Source organism: Microcaecilia unicolor, chromosome 7 (assembly GCF_901765095.1).
Source record: "Microcaecilia unicolor chromosome 7, aMicUni1.1, whole genome shotgun sequence".
NCBI lineage: Eukaryota > Metazoa > Chordata > Amphibia > Gymnophiona > Siphonopidae > Microcaecilia > Microcaecilia unicolor.
This window is the reverse complement of record NC_044037.1, coordinates 54,069,745-54,095,182: the sequence shown is the minus strand read 5'-3', so window position 1 is coordinate 54,095,182 and position 25,438 is coordinate 54,069,745. Positions and strand designations below refer to the sequence as shown.

General features: G+C 44.1%; 1 protein-coding gene across 2 annotated transcripts in view; it reads left to right on the top strand.

Annotated features, from left to right (window-relative positions):
- BRWD3 (bromodomain and WD repeat domain containing 3) overlaps positions 1–25,438 on the top strand; it is a 195,306-nt gene that overhangs the window by 14,108 nt on the left and 155,760 nt on the right. For both annotated transcript variants that reach the window (XM_030209053.1, XM_030209052.1), the window contains exons 5-9: positions 7,224–7,374; positions 10,560–10,658; positions 11,626–11,786; positions 13,444–13,665; positions 17,733–17,833. In XM_030209053.1, coding sequence (XP_030064913.1) covers positions 7,224–7,374; positions 10,560–10,658; positions 11,626–11,786; positions 13,444–13,665; positions 17,733–17,833 — 734 coding nt within the window. The remainder of the gene's footprint in view (positions 1–7,223; positions 7,375–10,559; positions 10,659–11,625; positions 11,787–13,443; positions 13,666–17,732; positions 17,834–25,438) is intronic.

The window sequence follows — 25,438 nt, the reverse complement described above, 5'->3', positions numbered from 1 at the left end:
GCATGGGTAGGAGCAACTGGTGATCACTCTTGCCTCAAAGAGGCCACTAGACCACCAGGGCTTTTAAGGTAGTCCTCTCGGTTTACTCAAAAGTCTTCAACTCATCCAGTCCACTGCCATTAAACTCCTTCACTCTGCTCACTGCTTTGACTATGTTACTCCCCACCCCCTGCTAAAAGGTGAATCTTTTCTCCAGTCTCGGGTCCGGCAGACTGGAACAGGTTTTCCTCCAGCATCTGCCTGTATTTTGCACTGTCCGACTTTCCCTCAGTTTTCACAAGCTTCCCTGTTCACACTGTTTCAAAACATCTGACAAGATGCTACCACCACAATGCTGTACTGAGGGATGCTGTTAGAAGGGTGAAGGACTGTGATTTATTTTTTGTTACGCATATTTTTTTAGCATTGATACCATAAGGATTAACTCTGATCAAATTGGACCATAAATCCTTTACTCAAATTCATGCACCTAATTGTTTTTTTGCAAATCCGGTGTGGCACTTCATATACCTTTTTCTTCCAAGTGGTTTCCTGCTACCATGCTTGGGTAGTAATCTTGAAATTGTTGAAAGTGTCTGTGTTTTCCCAAGTGTCACCCACAGTCCTCTGTAGTTCTTTTAAGTAATCTTAGGTTTCACAGTGATCATCTTCAGCAGTTTCCATAACTCACAGATAGGGAAATAACCTTCTGTACCCAAATGTAATTCATAGAGAGATAAAATAATGATGATGATAAAGACCATTGGCTTATCCCTCTGCCTATCCATATCTGTCCACTAGCTAGTCACACATACAAGGACTAACACTGGATGTCCATATTATAGCAGGTCATTCTTATCCACTGCTACTGTAACTGAGATCATATTCATGCACCTTTCTGACTTCACATGCAATTTTCTTTGTTAGTTCCTTGATGCTCTATCTTATTTGTCTGTATATTTCACCTCCGCTTACACCATATGCTGTCTGTTAAGATGTTTTATTATATTGTGTCAACATTATAAGTGGCACACTATACTATAATATTTCTTTAGATTAATCCGGAGTCTTTCCCCTTTCACCTTCATCCTATGGCCCTTATTCCGGAGCTTCATTTCAATTGGAACAAGGGGAGATGGTTAAAAAAAAGCATGCGCTAAATCCAAAATCTCTTTTCCTTACTAACTTTGGAAGGGCTGCCTGATTGAGACAGTGTCTTAGTAATGTCAAACTATTTCCACTTTACAAAGGTGGGCCTGATGGTACCCCAAGGTATTTTCAAACACCATGTATAGATTAGAAGGCTATAAGAAAAAGTTATTTTGAATAACTTTATCCCAGAGTTGTTTCAACTGACTGCCCCACATTCAGCATACTTAGACCTTTGCTTTAAGTCCATCTCATGCAACAGAAACAGCTTGATTCTCAAATCACCTCAGCTGCAGTGATTGGATACAGGCCTAAGTGGCCTTAATTTGGGTTTGCTATGGCAAAGGGTGTGAAGAAGGTTTGGTTTTTTATTCCTAATTACTTTTAGAATATTTCTGTAACTCCCTTCTCTTCCAGTGCTGCATTGAAAATGGCGGTGCCCAGCCCTGCCCATTGCTTGTGAAGCTCCTGCCGGCGCATCCCAGGATGCACTGGGCAGAGCTGGGCGCCACCATTTTCAAGGTGGCACTGGAAGAGGAGGGAAGTGTACTACTATACTCCCTCTTCCACCATTAAGGTACCAGAGGCGGGTCACTAGACCACCATTTGGGAGAGGGGGGGGGGTGCTTGAGTTTGCAGCCACTGGCTGACAGGGCTTTTTTTTGGGGGGGGGGGTAAAATTGTTGGGGGGGCTGGAGGTCCACTGGACCTCCAGCCCCTGTGTCATCGGCTTATGTCGGGGGGGGGGCAGACTTCCAGCCCCCGTGTTACTGGATTGGGGTGGGGAATTGGGGCTCCTGTGGGGGGAATGGGATAGGGGGGGCCTGCTATCATGCGAATGCATGCTGGATAGGGCTCTCCATTCCCCCCCCAATGTTCTGCAAACCCTAACTCCAGCTCTGAGCTGGTGTAGGGTTTGCCATGTGCAGAGCGCCAATGTTTGGCGTGCTGCCCGCTGGCCATTGGGGAAGAATATGTTTAGCATGCATGTGCATGATACTTGAGCTAAGAACCCTGTTTAGCATGCATTTGCATTCTACTTGCGGTCAGAGCCCATAAGCGTGTTTCACGCTCTCGAGGGCTCTTATTGTGGGGTGGTAGCAAACGGCGTTAGTATGGCACTAATAGCCTCTAGTGCTCGTGTTTTCTTCTTATCGTCGGCCAAATGAGTGCCTTATTTTTATAACATGATTTTTTTTTCCCATGTTCGGTTTCACCAAGAAAATGTGTTGTCTCTTTAAGGGACATTTACCAAAAAAATTAAGCAATATTTTTTTGCCTTACAAATCCATTTTAAGCTGCTGAAATTTAGCAATATAGTAGTAATTAAGTTAGGACATGTTTGTTTTAGTGAAATATTTAAATATTTGACAAAAATCATTGTTTGTTTCACTGCCAATGAATATTCAGTGCTGTTAAATGTGTGTATTTTTTTTATCCTGTTTCATGGTAGTCCTATTATTTGGTTTCAATTTGCTGCTTTCAAGTTTTCATCTTTCACAGTGTGTATGTCTATACGTGTTCATTTTACTGTTGTTATGCAGTTAACAAGTTTTCATCTTTCACAGTTTTATGTTAAACTGTACCTGCTATACACTGCCTTGGGTGAATCCCTTTATAAAGGCGGCTAATAAATCCCAATAAAAAAATAAATTCTTTATATATGTCTGTGTGCCACATCTTGCGAGGCCAGTCACTGCTGATTCAAAGATAAATATTTTCGCCTGGTTTCTTCATTAATAACATGTAACTGATGTTTTATCAGGGCTACCCAGCTTTTTGCGAATCGGAATCAACAGTCTATGGGTTGCTGCTGCTGGGAGCATTAAAAAAATACCTTAATTTTATTAAATCCACGCTTTTAAAGATTTTATCTTGGCACCAAGCCTTGGGAGGAGGTAGTGGCTTTGAAGAAAGCAAAGGAAGCATGGCTGGAATTTTCTTTTAATTTGGTTTAAAATATTTCATGTGCCCTTGGAAACATTTGGTCTTGATATACTTTGAGAGAAGTTCACCGCAAATTCAGGCTAACGTTGAGGTTGTGGCAATCCTGTACCCAAGTTATAGTTGCAGCCTCTGCTTCTCCACCCCTACCGAGGGAGGATGGAGGGCTTGGTATGTTGCTTGGTGAGTGTAATACCACTGAGAATGTGTTCTTCCAGAAGGAGAGCCTGGCATCTGAAATTCTCATTTGCTGTGTTTGGAGCAGTAACATAGGGTCAGCATGTTCATGTTTTCTTTTTAGCTGTTTGAGCAGCTGTAACCAGTGTAGCTTCCACATATTGTCCTGCCAGTGAATGACCCAAAGGCTGGCTGAGAAGGATGGCCCTCTCCTGGGGGTAGAGTTAATTATCGCTGTGCTGCCTGAGCAGATGGCCTCCAGTCATACAAAAAAGCCAGATTGTTTTGTGCGCTCTTTTCTTTCTGGAATTGATCAGAGATCACACAAACCTTGTTTTGGGGCCTTGGAACTGTACTCTAAAATATTATACATGTTATTTTCAACACTGAGGCTGTTTTTGTGATGTGGGGAGTTTCTGATTTTTAACCCCATTGTTATGCACCATGCAACTTATGCTTCTTGCTGTCGGGCACATGTAAATATCCATGCCTGCAATGTAGACACAATGTTTTACCAGTAACACTGGTATTTTATTAGGACAAATACATGCATATTTTCAAAGCACTTAGCCTTCCAAAGTTCCATAGGTTTCTATGGAACTTGGGAAGGCTAAGTACTTTGAAAATGAGCCCCATAGGCACTCCATTATTAAATTACCATCCATAAATTCAATTGTTCATAAGGGGAAAAATTCTATAACTTGCCTCCTCCATTTAAGCGCTGTGAGGCTGCGCAGTGGGGGCCTATTCTATAACAACCAATGTTAGGGGTCTAGTTATAGTAATTGCTGGCCACATTGAGCCTGCTTGTGTGTGGGGAAAATGTGGGATACAAATGCTGCAAATAAATAAATAATGTTGGGGATCAGAGTTGCCATTTTGAACCGTGTGGCAACAGGGCAGAAGTGTGTAGTGATTGCTCTTACCCTGCCGCTAACCTACCAGAGACATCCCTGATAAGTAGTGATGGGGTCATGCTGATGTGGATTTGGGATGAGGGGTAATGCTTGGGATTCAGGTGTGTTTTTTTTTTTTTAACTCATCAGTTGCAGTAACTGCATTGATAGCACAGATTCACATACCATACTGTCTGCTGATGCATTTACTGTGTAGTAAATGTCTACCCTGTGAGGTGAATGCAGAGCAGATGCTGGCCACACCCCCAACAGCTACCACACAGACTTTGCAGTTAATGCGTGTTAATTTTTGTAACTAAAGCACATAAACTTCAAAACTTTTCTGCACTTTAGCAAACGGGCCTTCCTATTTCTTGCCAATGATGGAGCAAGATAGATCATAAGTGCCAGAATGCATCCAGGTAAGCCTGTCCACATGAAGAGTCCACAGCTGCCAAGGGGCCCTGATTTTTGAGAGGGAAATTTCAGTACAAGCCCCAGCCTTTCTCCACTCTACTTTGGCTTTTCCCACTCTACTTCATGACTCCGCCCCCCCCGGCACACCTCGATCCCATGGCCATTCCAGCACATATTTTATTTACGCCAGTGACAGCAGGGATGTGTAAGAGGGCGTGTTTCAGTTCATTCTATTACACCCCCTATCCAGCATCTATTCCCCCAGGGACATAACCACAAGGGGTCTCCCCGCCCCTCCCCCCCTTTGAGTTTAAGCGCACAACAAAATTGTGGCACTGGTTGAATCACTGGTGGAGCTGCCCAAGCCCTGCTAGTTGAGGTCCACTGCATGAGCCTCCTACTGTGCTGTTTGAGCAGTGCAGCAGTTGGGATGCTGGCCCTCCCACATATGATCAGTTCAGGCACTTGAAAATGGAATAAGATGATACCTTTTTATTGTACTAGCCTATTACCCTTTTCAATTAGCTTTCACAGGTCAAAACTACCTGCGTCAGGTCAGGACAGTGTACCACTGTTATGGTATCCTCTCCTGACCTGAGGAAGGAAGTGTTTGTCTTCTGAAGGCTAACCAAAAATGTATAAAAGTATCACATTATTTTCTATTTTGTGTTTATTTACATATTTTAACTTTTATTAACAGAGCTACCACATTACTTTATCCTAAATCAAAAATAAAATTATTTTCTGTACCTTTGTTGTCTGACCTTTTACTTTTTCTAATTGTGTTGATCCCAGTCTCTTGATTCTGCTTTTCTTCGTCTCTTGCCAGGGTTTGCTGTCCATTTGTCATTTTTCTCTGCTTTCTTCAATTTATTTTTTGCCCCCTTCTGTCCAGATTTAATTCATTCTTACAGTCAGTTCTTTAATTTCTCTTTCTCTCTCTCTCTTTTTTTTTTTACTTCCTCTACCTATGGCTTTTTATCTTTTCCTTACCTTTGTTCTCCCCATGCCCCTTCCTCTTATTCTCCACTCTTTCATTAACTTTATTCTCTCTCCTTTTCCACCAGCATCTCCCCTCTTTCTTTCCCCATTCTTTCAGTGTCTTCCCCCCTTTCTGTATCCTTCCATTCAGCGTCTCTTCTTTCTTTCCCTATCCTTCCATTCAGCATCTTCCCTCTTTCTCTCCTCATTCTTCTACCTTGTGTCTCCCTCTGCCTCCCCTTCTTTCTAGTCAGTTCTCTCTCTTTTTATATTCAGCTTATCCCTTCTCTCTCCCCCCATTCCAGTGTCTCCCTTTTCTCTCTGCATTCTTCTGTCCAGCATCTCCCCTCTCTCTCTCCCTACCCTTCCATCCTGCGTCTTCCCTCTTTCTCTCCCAATCAACATCTGCCCTCTTTCGCAATCCTTTCGTCCAGTGTGTGTCTCTCTCTACCCTTTTCCATTCAGCATGTTCCCTCTCTCTCCCCTCCCTTCCTTTCTGTGTCTTTTCTTTTTCCCTACCCTTCCATCCAGCGTCTTCCCTCTTTCTGCCCCCTCCTTCCAGCATTTTCTGTCTCTCTCTCCCCCTCCTTTCATCCAGCATTTCTCCTCTCTCCATCTGACCAGTGAGGGTCTCCACAGCAGCTTCTCTCTCTCCTACTCTTTTCTATGTCCCCATCTTTCCACATCTCTCTCTCTCTTTGTCTGTCTGTCTCTCTCTCTCTGTTTCCTGGCCACTGCTGCTTCTCCTGATGAGCAGCAGGGGGCTGTGGCAAAACAAGAAAAGCAAGCATGGGGCCACAGCAGCCTTGAGGCATGCAAAGATGGCTTTGCTGTCCTTTCTCCCCCTCCCCCCCCCCCCCCGCTGATGTCAACTTCCTGTTCTGGGGTCAGAGGACTGGCAGAGCCGATTGTGCATGCCTCAAGGCTGCTGCGGCCCCGTGCTTTTTTTTTTTCTTATTTGCCATGGCCGCTGCTGCTCATCAAGAGAAGCAGCAGTGGTAGCAGCAACGACAGTGAATCCCCTTGTGCACACTGTGTCTCAGCAGGAGACTTTTCCGCTTTGGTGGGAGTGCTGGAGATGACCTGTGAATGTGGGAGACTTGGCAGGTCTGAAAGTTCTTAGTCTGGTTTGTACAGAACTTTAGGTTTTTCTTTTCTTTTTCTTAACATTTAGTAGGGTGTTTTTTTTTTTTTTTAAATAAATCATCTTTATTAGGTTTTAAACATAAATACAAATGGAAATGATCACAAAAGAAAATGGAACAAAGAAAAGAGAACTCCCTCCCCTTCCAGTGATTAACTGAGTCCAAGAAATATGTTACTGAGCATTATAATACAAGAAAAAGTAAACCTAATAGGAAAGTGGCGCCCAGCTCCAAATATCAACATCGGAGCACATTTAAAAGTTCACTATGCAATCTGTCGAAGAGTCCAAACATGGAGTCCACGCTTTAATAATGGAATTAAATCTATTTTTTTATGTGCAGAAGGGGGGGATATTTTATTTATTTATATATAAGTTCATAAGACTATTGTCAAGCAACTTGAACTTGTACAAAAATTTCCATGTGTTATGCCAACAATAAAGCACAGGAAAATTACAAATTTTGCCCAGCTATGTGTATTGGATTTTGACACTGTTTACTTTTTGGAAACTAAATGGATTTGTGTTCGTTTTAGGTGGCTGCCAATGCACACATCCCTCCAGACTACCTGCTTAGAATATGTGAACGGATTGGTCCCCTGTTAGACAAAGAAATCCCACAAAGTGTTCCTGGGGTGCAGATTTTACTTGGAGTGGGCCGACAGTCTCTATTAAGGACAGCAAAAGGTAATGTCTTACCTGGATCAGAGTTACAAGTGCTGAACCCATTGCAAAATGACACCAAAGCCTGGCAACAGGCTGTATGGCTTTAAGCAGGCTTGAAGATTCGTTGTGACATGGGAGCCAAAGGTAAATGCTCACTCTAGCCTTGAATCTTACTACCATGTAGTCCAAAATACTGCATTGGCTATTCAGAGTGAGTTATGGGGAATGCTAATTCTGCCTTCCTTCTCTGGAATCCTAATGTTCTGAACTTTCTTATGTGAAAATAAGGGGGCAGCAGGTTCTCAGAGAGAGATACTAAAAGGGTAAGTTATGTGCATAAGTGGGAGCCCTGCTTATTATCTACCCAGGTGTGTGCCCTCTTAGTTTACATGCAGTGCTACTTACGTGCACCCCCTGAAAGCATGTGTTAAGAACGTAAGTATTGCCATATTGGGATAGACAAAAGGTCCATCGAGCCCAGCATCCTGTTTCTAACCATGGCCAATCCAGGTCACAAGTATCTGGTATGATCCCAAAACAGTGCAATACATTCTATGCTGTTTATCCTAGAAATAAGCAGTGGATTTTCCCCAAGCCCATTTTAATAATGGCTTATGGACTTTTTTTTTTTTTTTTTTAGGAAGCTATCCAAACCTTTTTTAAACTCCACTAAGCTAACTGCCTTTAACACATTCTCTGGCAGCAAATTCCAGAGTTTAATTACACTTTGAGTGAAGAAATATTTTCTCCGATTTGTTTTAAATTTACAATTTTGTAGCTTCCTTGTGTGCCCCCTAGTCTTTAGTATCTTTGGAGAGTAATCAAGTGATTCACTTCTACCCATTCCACTCCACACATTATTTTATAGACTTCTATCATATCTCCCTTCAGCCATCTTTCTCCAATCTGAGGAGCCCTATCCGCTTTAGCCTTTCCTGATAGGGTAGTTGTCCCATCCCCTTTATCATTTTCGTCGATCTTCTCTGTACCTTTTCAAATACCACTATATCTTTTTTTGAGATGCGGTGACCAGAATTGCAAACAATATTTGAGGTGTGCTCGCACCATGGAGCGATACAAGGACATTATAACATCCTCATTTTTGTTTTCCATTCCTTTCCTAATAATACATAACATTCTATTTGGTTTCTTAACCGCCTCCGAACACTGAGCAGAGGGTTTCAATGTATCATCAGTGATGATACCTAGATCCTTTTCCTGGTTGGTGACTCCTAATGTGGAACCTTGGACAAGTGTCTATAGTTCAGGTTTCCCTTTTCCACATGTATCACTTTGCACTTGCTCACATTAAGTGTCCTCTTTGATTTGGATGCCCCAGTCTCATAAGGTCCTCTTGTAATTTTTCACATTTCTCTTGCAATTTAACAACTTTGAATAACTTATTGTTAAGACTGCCGCTTAGTTTGTCCTCTCCACGGCCGTGGTGACTTACTATTCAGTATTAAAGATTATACAGGAGGTTTTTTGCCTATGATGACAGAACTCCAGTAACTAATGAGCTGCACAGCCAATGGTAGGAGTCTGTTGAGGCTTTTTCCTCCGTGATACCATACAACATTAGCACTGTATACATTAGCACTGTTCATCGTTAGTACAAACCTATTTTTAAACCCAGATACGCTAAGCGCTGTTACCACATTCTCCTCTTCCAGTGAGTTCCATGCCCCCTTTTCAGCTGCGCACATTAGAATTTATGCGCCCCACATTATAGAATTCACTTAAAAAGTTGTGTGTGTAAATTCTAATTAAAGCCAATGCCACTAATTAGTTAAGTACCAAGTATTGGCGCTCATTGACTTGTTAATTAAGTTGCATACACAATTTGGGTAAAAAAGTATTTCCATGTAATTTCATTGCGTGTCCCCTGGTCTTTGTACTTTTTTGAAAGAGTGAAAAATTGATTCACTTTTACCCGTTCTACACCACGCAGGATTTTGTAGACCTCAGTCGTAACCCCCTTAGCTGTGTCTTTTCCAAGCTAAAGAGCCCTAACCTCTTTAGCCTTTCCTCATATAGGCAGAGTTCCATCCCCTTTATCATTTTTGTCGCTCTTCTTTGAACCTTTTCTAATTCCACTGTATCTTTTTTTTGAGATACAGCGACCAGAATTGAACGCAATACTCAAGGTGAGGTCGCACCATAGAGTGATACAAAGACGTTATAATATTCTTGGTCTTATTCACTGTCCTTTTCCTAATAATTCCTAGCATTCAGTTTGCTTTTTTGGCTGCTGCCGCACACTGGGCAGACGATTTCAATGTATTTTCTACAATGACATCTAGATCTTTTTCTTGAGTGCTGACTCCTAAAGTGGACCTGTTTGGACCTGTGGGTAGAATGGTCATCTCCTGTTCTATCTTAAAAATTGTGGGTAGGGTTGAGCTGATGGAAAAAGAAAAAACTCATTATATCCTCTCAATTAACCCTTCCACGCCTCCTCAGACCTGACATTCAAATTTTAGCTTTGTGCTCGCCTTAGTCTTCTGGGTACTTCTCTGCAGTGGGGCTGAATAGCTTGTAGTCTCATTACCTTTTGTTTTATGCTGTGTGCCAGTGTTTTACACATGGATTCTAGCAGTGTTATGAGTGGAACACTTCTGTTCATTATGCAGCTATAAAATTGCATGTATGCATCCCCCTGAGCTCATGATTCTGCCTGTGCTGACTTTCTGTATTGACCCTTAACCCCAAATTCTAAAAATGGCACCTTAAGTTGTGTATGCTGATTTGGCTGCATGTTTAAATTGTGCGTGCAGCTTAATTGACAAGCCAGTGAGCGCCAATAATTGGTACTTAACCAATTAGCAGCACTAATTAGCTTTAATTAGAATTTACGTGCATAACTTTCTAGGCATATTCTATAATGTGGGGTGCGTAAATTGAAATGTGTGCCTAAATTTTAGTCCCAAGAACAACTATCCCTAACTTTAGGCGTAGTTATAGAATCGTGCTAAGCAAGTGGTTTTTCAGCACCAATTTTTCAAAGCACCGTTTATAGAATTTGGCCCTAAGTAGTGACTAAGGAATGTGTGAGAACAGATTTTTTGAATACACAAGCTTTTCATCCATGCAGAGTAATAGTTGTAAAGTTGGTCCCTGCTGAAGTATGTGACATGTTCTTAGAGCAGGCAGTGTGCTGTTGATGCTCCTTAGTCTTGTCTGACTTTTGCTTATTCTTGCTTTAGACTGTAGGCACACACTATGGAAGGGGTCGGCTTTTGCAGCCCTACACAGAGGCCGGCCTCCCGAACTACCTGTGAACTATGCCAAGCCACCGAATGTGGGTAAGTGTTGCTGTCCATTTGAAAAAATCAGCAAATACATTTAAAAAAAGTTTCCCCATGTAAGACATTTGCAGTGAGTGATATTCTTTGTTTTCTGAGAATGAATGTCATTCTGAGTTATTTAAACTTATTTTCTTTTGATGAGCAAAATCTTTTAAAGTACTTAGTTTCTGGAGGTTTGTACCCAAGAAATTGGTTGGATATATTTCCTTTTCCTTATGAGGGCAAGTACATATATATGTAAACCCATAACTGACAGCCAGTGTTATAACAGCTACATATTTAAAAATGAGTTTTGACGTTTAAGGTTTATACCTCCGTGTGATGTTTCTGAAGTCTGCATTGCAAGTAGTAATTTTCACCTTGTATACATCTTTGTCATTCCCTTTATTCTCCAAAAGCAATTGTGTTTGAAACAACATTACTGATGACATGGCATAGCAATGTTTGTGATTGGAAAGGGCAGCATTTGTGTTGTCATAGCATAGCCCATCATAACTGGAATGACATATTGGATCTGGTGTTTGTGAAGGAATTGCGACACATTTTCTGACTGTGAGTGTGCAGAAAACCTAACGGTTAGAGCAGCAGGCTGAGACCCAGTGAGGCCAAGGTTCAAATCTCACTGGCACTCTATGACTGTGGGCAAGTCACTTAACCCTCTATGGCTTTAGGTACAAGCTTAGATTGTAAGCCCTCTGAGGATAGGAAAATACCTCCTGTACTTGAATGTAATTTGCCTATGCTACTGCTGAAAAGGTTGAGCTAAATCCAAATCCCCCCTGCCCCTTGAAATGCTAGGGAGTGTGTAAAGGACTCCTGAAAGAGAGAGAATAATTGATTTGGGGTGTATTTTGCTACAGTACGTCCCATATGCATGTTTGAAAATTTGCACAGTCCATTATTTACTCAGTTTTTTTTTTGTAGTGATTGTAGTCAAACAATGTAATTCCCTCTTTTTCTTTAGTTAATATCACTTCTGCCAGGCAGTTAACTGGATTTGGACGCTTCAGTCATCTGTTCCCAGCATCTGCCTATCAACACATGAAGATGCATAAGAGGATTCTGGGACATTTATCATCAGTATATTGTGTAACCTTTGACCGTACTGGAAGGCGAATATTTACAGTAGGTATCTAATTTCCTATAATCATAGGACTGAATAAAAATGTTGTTTTGTTCACTTTTATAGGAACATTAAAAAGCCATAAGCAGCCTGATATACTTGTCTGAGTCAAGTAGATTAAGTTGAACTTCTAGTTAGGCTGTGTAGCACTGACACGTAAATCCTAAACACACTTAAAGAGGAAAGCAATAAACATTTATTTTTGATCTGTGGTTTGTGTATTTAATGCTCTGAATCTCAACTTTTTCTAAAATTATATGAAACATCTGTGTCAGAAATCGGAGTTATTGCTAAGAGGATGGAGCAAAATCAGATTACTGTATGACTCATATGACGATAGGGCCCTTTTACTAAAACTTAGTGTGCGCTAAATGCTGTGTCTCTATTTTATACTTATGGGCTGCATGGCACTTAGCGCACGCTAAGCTTTAGTAAAAGGGTCCCTATATGATTAAATGAAGTTCATATGAGTATAGAGTCTTTCACCAGCAGTACACTGGTTCAGATCTGGTTTGACAGCCTGTGTTGTGACATGAGATGGTGAGTTCTCTTAAGTCCCAATGGATGGGAGTCCACATGAAAAAAGCCAGCTCCCTGAATTTGGCTCTTACTGGCAATCTCAGCAGGGAGGGTAAAGATTACAAAGCTCTGAAGCCTACATGGCATCCTCATGCTTGAAGGACAAGGCACATTGGCTGGCAGCACAGCATGGCAAAGCTTCCATTTCTGCTGGCTGTGCTTTATCTGTTTTGTAACTAAATGGTAAGTTCAGTTCAGGACCTTTGCTGAGCTCTAAATCCATTAAAGAAGACAAGACAGACAAGGAAGAAAATTGCAGGTATCCAAACAGAACAGACTACTAATGTTTCTTATTTTTTTCTTTGAAACCAAAGCTGCTTATGTCTACTTAAAAGATAGAACTTCTTATGGCAGTAGTTTTGTTTATATGGTTTATGTATTCAACTTTTTTTCTAAGGGGGGAACTGATCAATGTGGCTACTGTTAAGGCAGGTTATTTTACCACAATTTGTGCTATTTTAGCACAGGGTCCCATTTAAATTTGAGTTAGAGGTCATGCATTTGATGTACAGCTTTTGAGTATTGATGTGATCATATAGAATGCCCAGTAAAACCGTTCTTGAATAAAGCCCATTGTCTGTAACTTGTGCTAAATGACAAAGGAATTTTGCAAGCTGTACCATCCTTATGGTGCAAATGACAAGTGCAATGCACTGCCATGCACAAGATTCCCAGTTTGATCCTGTCACATTGCTCTGGACTTTCTCTGCAGTGACTGGACTAGTTATGTGAGAGAAGTGAAACAAGGTCCAAAATCCTGTGCTTTTACGAATGAAGGCCAATGGGACCAGAGGAGCAGGAAGAAATTAATGAGCCAACAAAATTTGCAATTTGATTAAAAATTGTGGATAATTCCTTCTTGATATTTCTGTAATTGATTTCAATAAGTCTTTTCCTTTATTAACCTTCTTACTTGGTGTAAATGTGTCTGTGTTGAGTATTTTCTTTGACATTAAATCTAGAGTTATACAAACAATAGTAGAAAGATATTTCAGTTTTTAGAAAATATATTGGGGGTATTATTTATTTATTATTAAACATTAATTGACATCTCATTTTCAATTCCTTGTCAAATGTTAGGGATCAGATGACTGTTTGGTGAAAATATGGGCAACAGATGATGGGCGTCTTCTTTCCACGTTGAGAGGCCATTCAGCTGAAATCTCTGACATGGCTGTAAACTATGAAAACACTCTGATTGCTGCTGGCAGCTGTGACAAGGTGGTCCGAGTCTGGTGTCTTCGAACCTGTGCACCAGTTGCGGTGCTACAGGGCCATTCAGGTTCTATCACTTCCATACAGGTAAGACAGCAGAACTGCCACTTGTCAGCCACTGGGGATGGGGTACAGTAATTGTGATACTGATGGTACCAAAGTGAAGGAAACCTTTTTTGGTTTCTAGAATTGTATTCTGTTGTCAGTGATTTTTTTTTTTTAAACCTCTTGACAAAGTACTTTGGGAATGAATTGAGATATTTCTCGCCTTCAAGATAAATTTAGCTGTTGCACAGCTGATGCATCATAGCTCAGTACAAGAGAAGCTCAGTTGTGTAGGACACTTAAATTTGGAAAGGGACATATAAATTGGGATGTTCAAAATGTGCACTGTACTTGGCTCACTGAGCATGAATCTTTTTGTAAAATACACATAAAAGTGCTACTAGTGTATTTGCTAGTATACGGTGGGAACGGCTGTTTTTCAAAAAGAAAAGAATGTAAGTGGCAGATTTTCTCAAATCACTTGTACAGGATGAATCAGTTAGGGGGCTGTGCTCTGAAACGCAATGTTTTGGCATTTTGAGGTGTAAGCACAGTTCCCCTCTCAAACTGTGCCAAGCCCAGGCCCAAACAAGTTTTCACACTTAAGTGTGACTTAAAACAGATGTAAATGCCGGTGAGGAAATATGTATTGTTGTAAATATGGAATATACGTATACTTTCAGGGTCTCCTCTTTAGATATATGTCTAGTAGCGCTTTAGAAATTTATTTATTTATTTATTATCTCATTTGTACCTCACAGTTTCCCAACAATGTCAGGCTCAATGTGGCTTACAATGCACCACAGAGGCAGGCGCCAATGTAGTAAAATGAAACTAATACAGCAAACCTACAAGAGATAATGGGGAAGAATAGAAATGGATGAAGATAGAGGGCAAATTGTGAGGGAAGGGGGATATGTCCAAATGTCTTTAGGACGGTGTGTTTCCAGCAGTGGAGTCACTGGGAGAGCCCGCAGGATAGGCACTTCTGAATAACATGGTCTTCAGTGATTTCCGGAAAGTTAGATGATCTGTAGTGGTTTTGATGGACCTCGGCAAAGAGTTCCAAAACTAAGTCCCAATGAAAGAGAAGCAGGTAGCGTACGCAGTCTTGTACTTGACTCCATTGCAGTTTGGATAGTGAAGGGTAAGATACGAGTGGGAGAGCCGGGACGTATTCCGGAGCGGGAGGGAGATGAGATCAATCATATAGCCAGGTACTTCACCGTAAAGGATTTGGTGGACTACAGAGCAAAGTTTAAAGGTGATGCGTTCTGTGACAGGGAGCCAATGTAACTTCTTTCGAAGGGGCGTGGCAGACTTGAACTTGGACTTACCACAAACCAATCTTGCCGCTGTGTTTTGGGCAGTCTGCAGCTTCTTAAGTAGTTGCTGTTTACATCCCGCATACACTCCGTTACAGTAATCCAGGTGGCATAGTACGATGGATTGTATGAGGCTCCGGAAGACTTCTCGAAGAACGGTTTTATTCTTTTTAGTTTCCACAGCAAGAAAAACATCTTCTTTGTGGTGGCGTTAACGATAAGTAGTAGTAGATAAAATGCTGCCGAGCTTATGCACCTTTATTTAGCACCTGTTCTAAAATTGCTGCTTATATGTGTATTCTGATTCACATGTGTAAATCTTCTAAAATCATCTTCTTGGTGCTTTAGGTAAAGCTTTAAGAATTACCTATCTTGAAGAGGTCACATATGTGCATCTTGTCTGTTCTGTGTGTTAGCACGATATCGAGGGTTGGGATATTGATGTGCCTCATGAAGGGAGTCTTTTAGAGTTGTTAGCACATCCAAGGACTAGAGCACAAAACGTAGGGATGCAAGTTGTATTAGAAATAAGAAATTGGAGCCCAAGAGGGTAATTTTATAATAGGCTAACTGGTGTCAAAAATTTGTATGGTTTAGCAGTTTTCTAGAGCAGTTCTTCTCAACCCAGTCCTTGGGGCATACCAGGCAGTCAGGTTTTGAGAATATCCATAATGAATATGCATAAGAGAGATTCACATGCACTGTCTCCTTGGTTAGCTTTTTTATTTCATGGATATCCTGAAAACCCAAATCACTGTGTGCCTTGAGGACTAGGCTAAGAACCCTGTTGTAAAGGAAAATATATGCATATTTTCTTTTTGAAAGTTACCCCATAGAAATTACATGCACACATTTACACCTGATATTTAGTACTCAGAATTATCCCAGCTTATTTTATAATGTGTGTAAACACTAACTCCACCCCCCCCCAACCCTAAAATCAGTAGGATTCGTAATGTATCATTGCAGTCAGCACACCAGTGCTGTGGTCCATTTGTAAAGAAAGTCTATAGTCATGAAAGAGGAGCTCTCTCAGAAACTTTCACACCTTTGTGGTAGTCTTATACAGATCACTAATGGGTGAATCTTTGCACTTCATGGGGTAGCTCTCTCATGAACTTTAATGTGCAATAACGTGTATAAATGTTAGTACAAATAATGCACCCCTTTTAAACAATAAATGCAGTTTGCCCTTGTAAACCAACTGAGCCAGCCCAAAAATTCAATCATAACATCTTTGTGGCAATGAGAAAATAAGTAAATGTACTTAACTTGTGAGCCCCATGTCAACCGACTGTCAACACCTAGGGCTCCAGTGTGAAGGGTGCCTTCAAATCCTTGTCTTCCACAGTCCTTCCCACAACAGAAAATATCCTATCAGAAGACATGCTGGTAGCAGGAATGCATAGGAGCCCCTGTGCAGACAGTTTTGGCAAGCACTTTTGCCGCTGCTGTTTTTGTTTTTTCAAAAAATCAAAACATCGTCATCTGCATTAGAGAACATGAGGCCAGGGACAAAGTTTGTCCCCGTCCCAGCAGGCTCTGACTCTGTCCCTGGCCCCATGGTTAACTGCGTGTACCCATCCCTGTGTCAGTCTCTAGTTTAGATTGAGGCAGGGCTGGCTGCAGTCAGCTGAATCAGTTAAATTTGGTAAATATGTTTATTGAGTAATTAAGGGGGTAGTTACTTTTCACATGGGTGAGAAGGGTGTTGGATAACTTTATTCCTTAAATAAATTAAGATGTGTTTACTCCAGGTTCCCTTTGTCTAATATTACATTTTGTTTAAAGATCAGAAACCATTCAGTGTAACATATATGCAGTAACGGGAGAGAGAAACATTTTCACATCACTGTATGTTTGGGATATGCGTGCCTTAGTATTACAGCACATTCATTTTTGCATGTTGTAATTTTCTATTTGAACTCCCTCTGCTGCTCTAAGATTCCAGAGCTTTTTAAGTATCCTTTTGCAATGTCAAAGTAATCAAAATATTTCTTTATAAGACTGCATTATAAAAATACTTGAAAGTAGCTATAAAATGCTTTTGAGTGTAGAAACAATTGTCCTCTTTCCTAAATGAGTATTTTATATGCCAGAAACTTGTCACCAGACAGCTTTCTATTTTCATGTGCTAATGGAAAAAGGTATTTGGGGCTTCGTTTACAAAGCCACGGTAGCAATTCCCTCTCCCCCCTTTTGAATACTATACCTGTTCCAACATGTGAAAATTGCACGTTTTTTTGGGTGGGGGCTGTGAAATTGCCAGTTTCTATTTTGAAGTATGCTTTCTCCAAGATAGAAGCATGACAATGAAACAATAAATACTATTCTCTCCAGTATTTGGGTCTTCTCCAAGGTGGCTTTATAAACCCTTGACCCATCTTCAACCAGGGATGCCTTTTCAGCACTGAAATGATTAATAAGGGGTGAAGGGCCATCAAGAAGCAGTCCTATTAAAGACTGAGAATTATATTTCATTTAAATGTGATTTCTTCATTGAAAGGTGTGCATAATAGTGTTGCCTACCCTTGGAGGAACATTTTAGTTTTACAGACTCAGAAAGATAGGGTAAAATGATGAGGCAGTATTGTCTTCATCTTTGTAATGGTGCTTCAGCTGTAATTTCAGAAGATATTGATCTGAAAGTGTTTATGTAGAGTAATTGGGAAAATGATTGGTAGCTGCTTCTTGGAAGTACCTGGTGTTGTATGCTTCAGGCATCTGCACACAAAACCTGCAAGGTATCCAATGTATGACATAGATTTTTTACTTTGTTTTTAGTTTTGCCCAGCAACAAAAGGAACAACTCGATACCTCACATCTACTGGTGCTGATGGAACAATTTGTTTCTGGCAGTGGAATGCTGACTCCATGAAGTTCAAGTAAGCATGAGATCTATCTGGTATCTTTGTGATGATGTTCACCGTCCTTGCCTTTCGATGGAACCCAGCCCCTTACCACTTGATGATTCATATGTCACTTAATTTGTGCTAAGGGGGTTACATTAAGGTTGGTACATGAGAATAGGACCTGCTTCATTAGCAGTCTGAAAGATGTCGAAAAAGATGAATGAATATTTTATTGTGAACAGTTTCATTTTAAGTAGATGATTACATCAAAGAATGTAACAGCTGACGTGCTCAGTAATCCCATTTGGAGTCTGAGTGGGGTGATTCAAACTGTGAAAGTAAATGAAATGTTAAGACAGGATTCCTATCTTTGGTCCTAGACCTCTGATCATAACAAGGCCCAGTTTCAAAGCATTTGCTTAAGGAAATAGGCTATTTGAAATTGTTCACTCACAATGAGGGTGAGTTTAGAACATGGCAGCTGCACAGAAAGGCAAATGTGCGCCTGTGTGCCTTTCTAAAGTTATACAAGGAAAAGTAGGGGCACACATCAGTACCTTTTCCACGGTAGGTGTAATTGTGTGCATATGTGCTGGAAAAAATAGGCACACATGCACATATGTGTGGGTTGCAGGGAACAAATCCTAAGGAAACTACAGACTGCTCAGAATACGGCAGCCAGGCTTATCTATGGAAAATCTAAATTTGAAAGCGCAAAACCCCTCCGGGAAAAACTACACTGGCTACCAATCAAGGAACGTGTCGCTTTCAAGATTTGTACCTTTGTTCACAGAATAGTACATGGTCTAGCCCCGAGCTATGTCTGAACTAATCAACTTTACCAATTAGAAACAATTGAATCAGCCAGAATGTACTTAACTCTTCACTTCCCAAGTTGTAAAAGCCTGAAGTATAAATCAATATACATGTCAAGTTTCTCTTACATATGCACACAGCTCTGGAATTCTCTACCAAACCGCCTGAAATCTACGAATAATCATCTAGCATTCTGAAAAAAAACCTAAAAACTCACCTGTTCAAGAAGGCATACCCCATATAAACACCGAATAATGAAATATGGCTTCCTCATCGACCCTCCAGACCGGTCAAGACGCGTGGGTTATGCTCGCCTACCAGCAGAGGGAGACTGAGAACACTAACTTCAACTATGTACATATAACCTGTGCCCATCCCACAAAAGCCAGTATTTTCTCAGTCTCAGCAGAGGGTAGACAGGCAGCCTGTGCAGCTTGTCCGGTCTGGTAGGAGTCAGGGATCAGTTGAGAGTTTTAGCTGGTCTATTGATCATTCCTGAGGAACTTCCCTGTGCCTGGACTACTCTGTGTGCTGGGGATTGGCGGTGCCGGTGGGGCCTGCCATTGTCCCCCCTGGGGTGTCACACCCGGGTGGCCGGGTCCCTCCCCAGAGCTAGCTCTCCAGTTTGGGCAGCTTTGTGCCTCGGCTGCAGTTTTATATTGCAGCCTTGAGTGCCAGGGATTTAATAGCAGCAGGGCTCAAATGGTGCTGCAATAAAGTTTAAAAAAAAAAAAAAAAAAAAAAAAAAAGACCCAGACGCTGTGGAGAGCTGTGCAGCTGCACTCCTGAGTGCCGGAGCTGGGCAGCCGTTCAAGTTGAGCTGTGAGTGGCTTCTTTGGGTGAGTTCCCAGTTCTTTTACCTTTGGGGGAGGTTTTTGGCGCGAAGATGTCCTCGAAGCCGCTTCGCTGTCGTTTTTGCGCTCGTCGGGGGGTCGACGCGATTGGCGGTTCCTGCCGCTTTTGCGGGGAACCGAAGACTCAGGCCTCCGCTCCGCCGGTGTTAGCGGCGGAACTTCCCGCGCCAGCCTTGCAGGAGGTTGCAGGGGCTTCGGCTAGCGGTTCAGCGGCGGTCCCGGTTTTGGCGGGAACCGCCGCCATTTTGGATTCGGGCCCGAGAATCCCGGATTTAGTCAGCGGCCCTCAGGGCAGCCCGGTGGCTGGTGCTTCGGGAGGGGACGTTTCGGGAAGGATGGGTTTCCCTCCTGAATTTGTTTGGTCCTTATTTCAAGCCTGGCAGGCCGGACCATCGCGCACGGAGCCCCTTAGTCCGGGGGCGGGCTTGAGCGCTAAGAGGCCACGTGTTGAGTGGGCTGAAGACCTGGACTGTTTTTCTCCTCCAGAGTCAGAGGGCGACTTTAGTCCCCTGGAGGAGGAGGAGGGGTCCTTGTCCGGACCAGATAGAGAGACAGTGCCCGGGGAGGATCCGTCGGTGGTCCGCATTTTTCACAGGGAGGAATTGGCGGATCTTATTGAGCAGGTGTCTACTATGCTCAAGTTTGTCCCGGCAGTAGATCCGGCTCCCTCTGAAAAGCAGGACCCGTTGGTTAAGGGGATCCGCAGGGTATCTCGGACCTTTCCTATGAATGCGGATCTTAGAGAGATGGTAACGCAGGAATGGCTCTCGCCGGAGGCACCTTGTAAGGTGGCACGGGCCATGGCTAAGCTCTATCCCCTTCCGCAGGAAGATAGAGACTCTTTAAAGCCCCCAACTGTGGATGCCGTAGTGACGGCGGTGACCAAGGCTACTGCAATTCCTGTAGATGGAGGGGCTGCCTTGCGGGACCCTCAGGACAGGAAATTGGAGACATTTCTGAAGCGCAGTTTTGATTTATCGGCGCTGGCTTTGCAGGCTTCAGTTTGTGGAGGTCTGGTGGCTCGAGCATGTTTCCGCTGGGCTGAGCGGCTGCTAGATGCTCCGCAGGTTGATAGAGCTGCCTTAGTGCAGGATTTGGCAAAGTTGGAGATGGGCTCGTCATTCTTGGCAGATGCGCTATATGATTTGTTGCGTGCATCGGCGAAGAACATGACCCTTGCAGTGGCGGCTCGAAGGGCCCTGTGGTTGCGGGGCTGGCTGGCAGATGCCGCGTCCAAGGCAAAGTTGTGTTCGCTTCCCTTTAAGGGCGCTTTGCTTTTTGGAGACGAATTGGATAAGTTGGTTAGGGGTCTTGGTGACACTAAGATCCCGCGGCTTCCAGAGCTTCGGCCTAAGGCGTCTAGGGGCGCGGCGGTGCGAGGCCGTTTTCAGGAAGCTAGACGGTATCGGCCGGGTAGGCCCTCGGGGGGGTTCCGGGGTCGTTATTTTCAGAGAACCCAGCCCTTTCGTGGGGGCCGCCGGGGGGGGCGAGCTGCCTTTTCTGGAGCGGCCAGTACGTCCCGTGGGTCGCAATGATGGTTTGGGGGTCCAGCCTCTGGTTCGTGTAGGGGCTCGCTTACGCTTGTTTTACCAGAGGTGGGCCCAAATCACGTCGGACCAGTGGGTGCTGCAGATAGTGCGAGACGGGTACGCGCTGGAGTTCGACGGTCCTCTGTCCGATTTCTTTCTCGTCTCTCCCTGTCATTCAAGGCGCAAGGCAAGGGCAGTGCGAGACACTCTGTCACGTCTGGTAGATTTAGGTGCTGTGGTGCCGGTTCCGCCAGAAGAACGAGGTACCGGTTGTTACTCCATTTACTTCGTGGTGCCAAAGAAAGAGGATTCTTTTCGGCCCATTTTAGACCTCAAGAGGGTCAATGCGGCTCTAAAGATTCCTTCCTTTCGGATGGAAACGTTGCGCTCGGTCATTGTAGCGGTTCAGGAAGGGGAATTTCTGACTTCATTGGATTTGACAGAAGCTTATTTACACATCCCCATTCTAGAGGCGCACCAGCGCTTTCTTCGTTTTGTGGTGTTAGGGAGTCACTTTCAGTTTTGTGCGCTCCCGTTCGGCCTGGCTACAGCTCCTCGCACTTTCTCCAAGGTGATGGTGGTCGTGGCAGCGGCTTTACGGTTGCAGGGCATTTTGGTGCATCCGTATCTCGACGACTGGTTAATTCGAGCCAAAACGCAGGCGGAGAGCGAGGAGGCTACCGCCCGGGTGGTGACCTTTTTGCAGTCGCTGGGTTGGGTTGTCAATCTGGCCAAGAGTCACCTAGTTCCGTCACAGTCGCTGGAATATCTGGGAGTTCGGTTCGACACGGAGCGAGGCCGGGTGTTTTTGACGGCTCCTCGCATTTCCAAACTGCAGATTCAGATACATCAGCTCCGAGCTCAGAGGGCGCCTGCGGCGCGGGAATATCTTCAGGTGTTAGGTCTGATGGCTGCGTCTATAGAGGTAGTCCCTTGGGCCAGGGCCCACATGAGACAGTTGCAGAGTTCGTTGTTGACTCGTTGGTCCCCTCAATCCCAGGAGTTGGAGGAGCGGTTAGCGCTGCCGGAGAGGGTTCGACGCAGCCTCCGCTGGTGGCTTCACACTCCGAATCTAGCGAAGGGTATGCCGCTAGAGGTGCCGAATTGGGTGGTACTGACCACGGATGCGAGTCTGTTAGGCTGGGGGGCGCATTGTCTAGGGCAGGTGGCCCAAGGGCGATGGACGTCGGTAGAGGTGGCGTGGTCCATCAACCGCCTGGAGACTCGAGCAATTCGGTTGGCTCTTCGGTCTTTCCAGAGTCTGCTAGAGGGCAAGGCGGTCAGAGTTCTTTCCGACAATGCCACGGCCGTCGCTTATGTGAATCGGCAGGGGGGGACGAAGAGCCCGGGATTAGCTGTAGAGGCGGCGGAGTTGTTGGGGTGGGCAGAGGCCCATCTTCAGGCTCTTTCGGCAGGCCACGTAGCAGGAGTGGACAATGTGGACGCGGATTATCTGAGCAGGCACATGTTGGATCCCGGAGAGTGGGCCCTCCATCCCTCAGTGTTCGAACGGATAGTGTTGCAGTGGGGTCGGCCGGTGTTGGATCTCATGGCATCGGCCGACAATGCGCAGGTCCCGCGGTACTTCAGTCGTCGAAGAGATGCTCGAGCCGAGGGTCTCGACGCGTTGGTTCTGCCGTGGCCGACTCAGCAGTTGCTCTATGTGTTTCCGCCGTGGCCGCTGGTGGGCCGCGTGGTACAGCGGATCGGTCGTCATCCCGGCTTAGTGATTCTGATAGCGCCCAATTGGCCTCGTCGGCCATGGTACGGAGATCTGATGCGGTTGTTAGTGCAGGGTCCTTTTCCCCTGGGGTCTCAGGTGAGACTGGTGCAGGGACCGATCGAGATGGCCGACCCCTCTCCATTCTTGCTTACGGCTTGGCTCTTGAAAGGCACAGATTGAGAAAGAAGGGTTTCTCGGCCAGAGTCATTGATACAATGTTGCGATCGCGTAAGAAGTCCACGTCGTTGGCTTATGTGCGGGTGTGGCGCATCTTTGAGAGTTGGTGTCTTGAACGGAATGTTGTCCCTTTGCGGGCTTCGGTGATGGAGATTTTGGAGTTTTTGCAGGATGGTTTGGACAGGGGGCTCTCCCTTTCTTCCCTGAAGGTGCAGGTTGCGGCTTTGTCTTGTTTTAGAGGTAAGGTTGGAGGAGTCTCCTTAGCAGCTTCTCCGGATGTAGGGCGGTTCCTGAGGGCAGTGAAGTTGATTCGGCCGCCCCGTCGTCCAATGGTTCCGCCTTGGGATTTGAATTTGGTCTTGGAGACTCTGGTGGGTCCTCCGTTTGAACCATTGGCGTCCATCACATGTAAGGATCTTACCTTGAAAACAGTTTTTCTGGTGGCCATTGCTTCCGCTCGGAGAGTATCAGAGTTGCAAGCCTTGTCTTGTAGGGAGCCTTTTCTGTCCTTTGCGAAAGAGAAAGTGACTTTGAGGACGGTTCCTTCCTTTGTTCCTAAGGTGGTTTCAGCGTTCCATGTGAATCAAGTGATTTCGTTACCGGTGTTGGGGGATCGTTCGGGGGATGCCTCTCAGCGTCGGTTGGCTAAGTTGGATGTTCGGCGCGCCTTGCGGTCCTATTTGAGCAGAACGCGAGATTTCCGGGATTCGGATAGGTTGTTCGTTTTGTTTGGAGGTCCTAAGAGAGGAGCTGCGGCCTCCAAGGGGACTCTGGCTAGGTGGTTGAAGGAGGCTATTGCCTCAGCGTATTTGTTGAGGCGGCGTTCGGTGCCCCCATTGCTTAAGGCGCATTCAACTCGGGGGGTTGCCGCTTCCTGGGCGGAGAGTAGTTTTGTTCCTCCGCAGGATATTTGTAAAGCAGCGGCATGGTCGTCCATTCATTCCTTTGTTAAGCATTATAGGATTGATGTTCAGGCAAAAGAGGATGCAGGTTTTGGAGCGGCTGTGCTGTCTTCTGCGTTTCGAGGGTCCCACCCTTAAGTTTCTACTGCTTTGGTACTTCCCACGCGTCTTGACCGGTCTGGAGGGTCGATGAGGAAGGTGAAATTAGGCCTTACCTGCTAATTTTCTTTCCTCGAGACCCTCCAGACCGGTCAAGAGCCCGCCCTGTGGATTTCAGAGATATTGTTCGTATCAGAAGTATTTGAGCCGTGTTCTGCTATGACTATTCCTTTTATCTTTCATTGGGTCGGAGAGTTTTTCTTCGTCCATAATACTTGACAGAGCGGGGCGCTTGACGTTCCGTCTGTCTGAGCACACTGTTGGTGTTGTCTATTGGTTTTCCAGGTACAGGGGTTTTTCTACATTTAAGAGTTCAGGTTGCAGGGGGTTTTCTCTGCTTTGCTAAGTGTATACTGGCTTTTGTGGGATGGGCACAGGTTATATGTACATAGTTGAAGTTAGTGTTCTCAGTCTCCCTCTGCTGGTAGGCGAGCATAACCCACGCGTCTTGACCGGTCTGGAGGGTCTCGAGGAAAGAAAATTAGCAGGTAAGGCCTAATTTCACCATTTTAATCAGGAAACGGACAGTTTTCAACCCCATTGCATGATCACACCCTAACATTTTGTCTGAATCACCCCCCCCCCCCCCAACCTATTTACCACTACTTCTTTACTGTACTTGTCAGTGTAATAGTACTCCTATACCACCTCTCCGGAACTATGTAAGCCACTTTGAGCCTACTAATAAGTGGGAAAAGGTGGGATACAAATGTAACAAATAAATTAAAATAAATAAAATATTTGATAAAGTATGCTTATAAGTGCCAGTCCTACCCTCTGGAATGCCTGCTGTCTGTCTGCATATTTTGTACATACATATATCAATGGACAATTTTGTAAGAGCCCAATTGAATGCATAAAATGCCATTCCATACACTAAAATCCCTCCCCAAAATTGTCTTGGTGTGGAGAAAAGTCACAGTCTTCCTGAATCCCTACGCCAAGCCCCCTCCCTACCCATCTTCAAATCCTTGCTTAAAGCTCACCTCTTCAATGCTGCTTTCGGAACCTAACCTTTCGAACATATAGGTTGCCCCAATCTGTCTGACCTTTCAGATTAACTGTACATTTGTCTTTTAGATTGTAAGCTCTTCGAGCAGGGACTGTCTTTCCATGTTAAATTGTACAGCGCTGCGTAACCCTAGTAGCGCTTTAGAAATGTTAAGTAGTAGTAAATCTCCACATGTATTTTTCAAGTGGAGGAGTGGCCTAGTGGTTAGGGTGGTGGACTTTGGTCCTGGGGAACTGAGTTCGATTCCCGGCACAGGCAGCTCCTTGTGACTCTGGGCAAGTCACTTAACTCTCCATTGCCCCATGTAAGCTGCATTGAGCCTGCCATGAGTGGGAAAACGCGGGGTACAAATGTAACAAAAATAAAATAAAAATACCTATGCAAAACAAAGGTGAGTGACTTCACAAACTTTATATTTGCAGCAAGTTTCAAAGCAAAAGTATTTGCATACTTTCTCCGTGAAAGT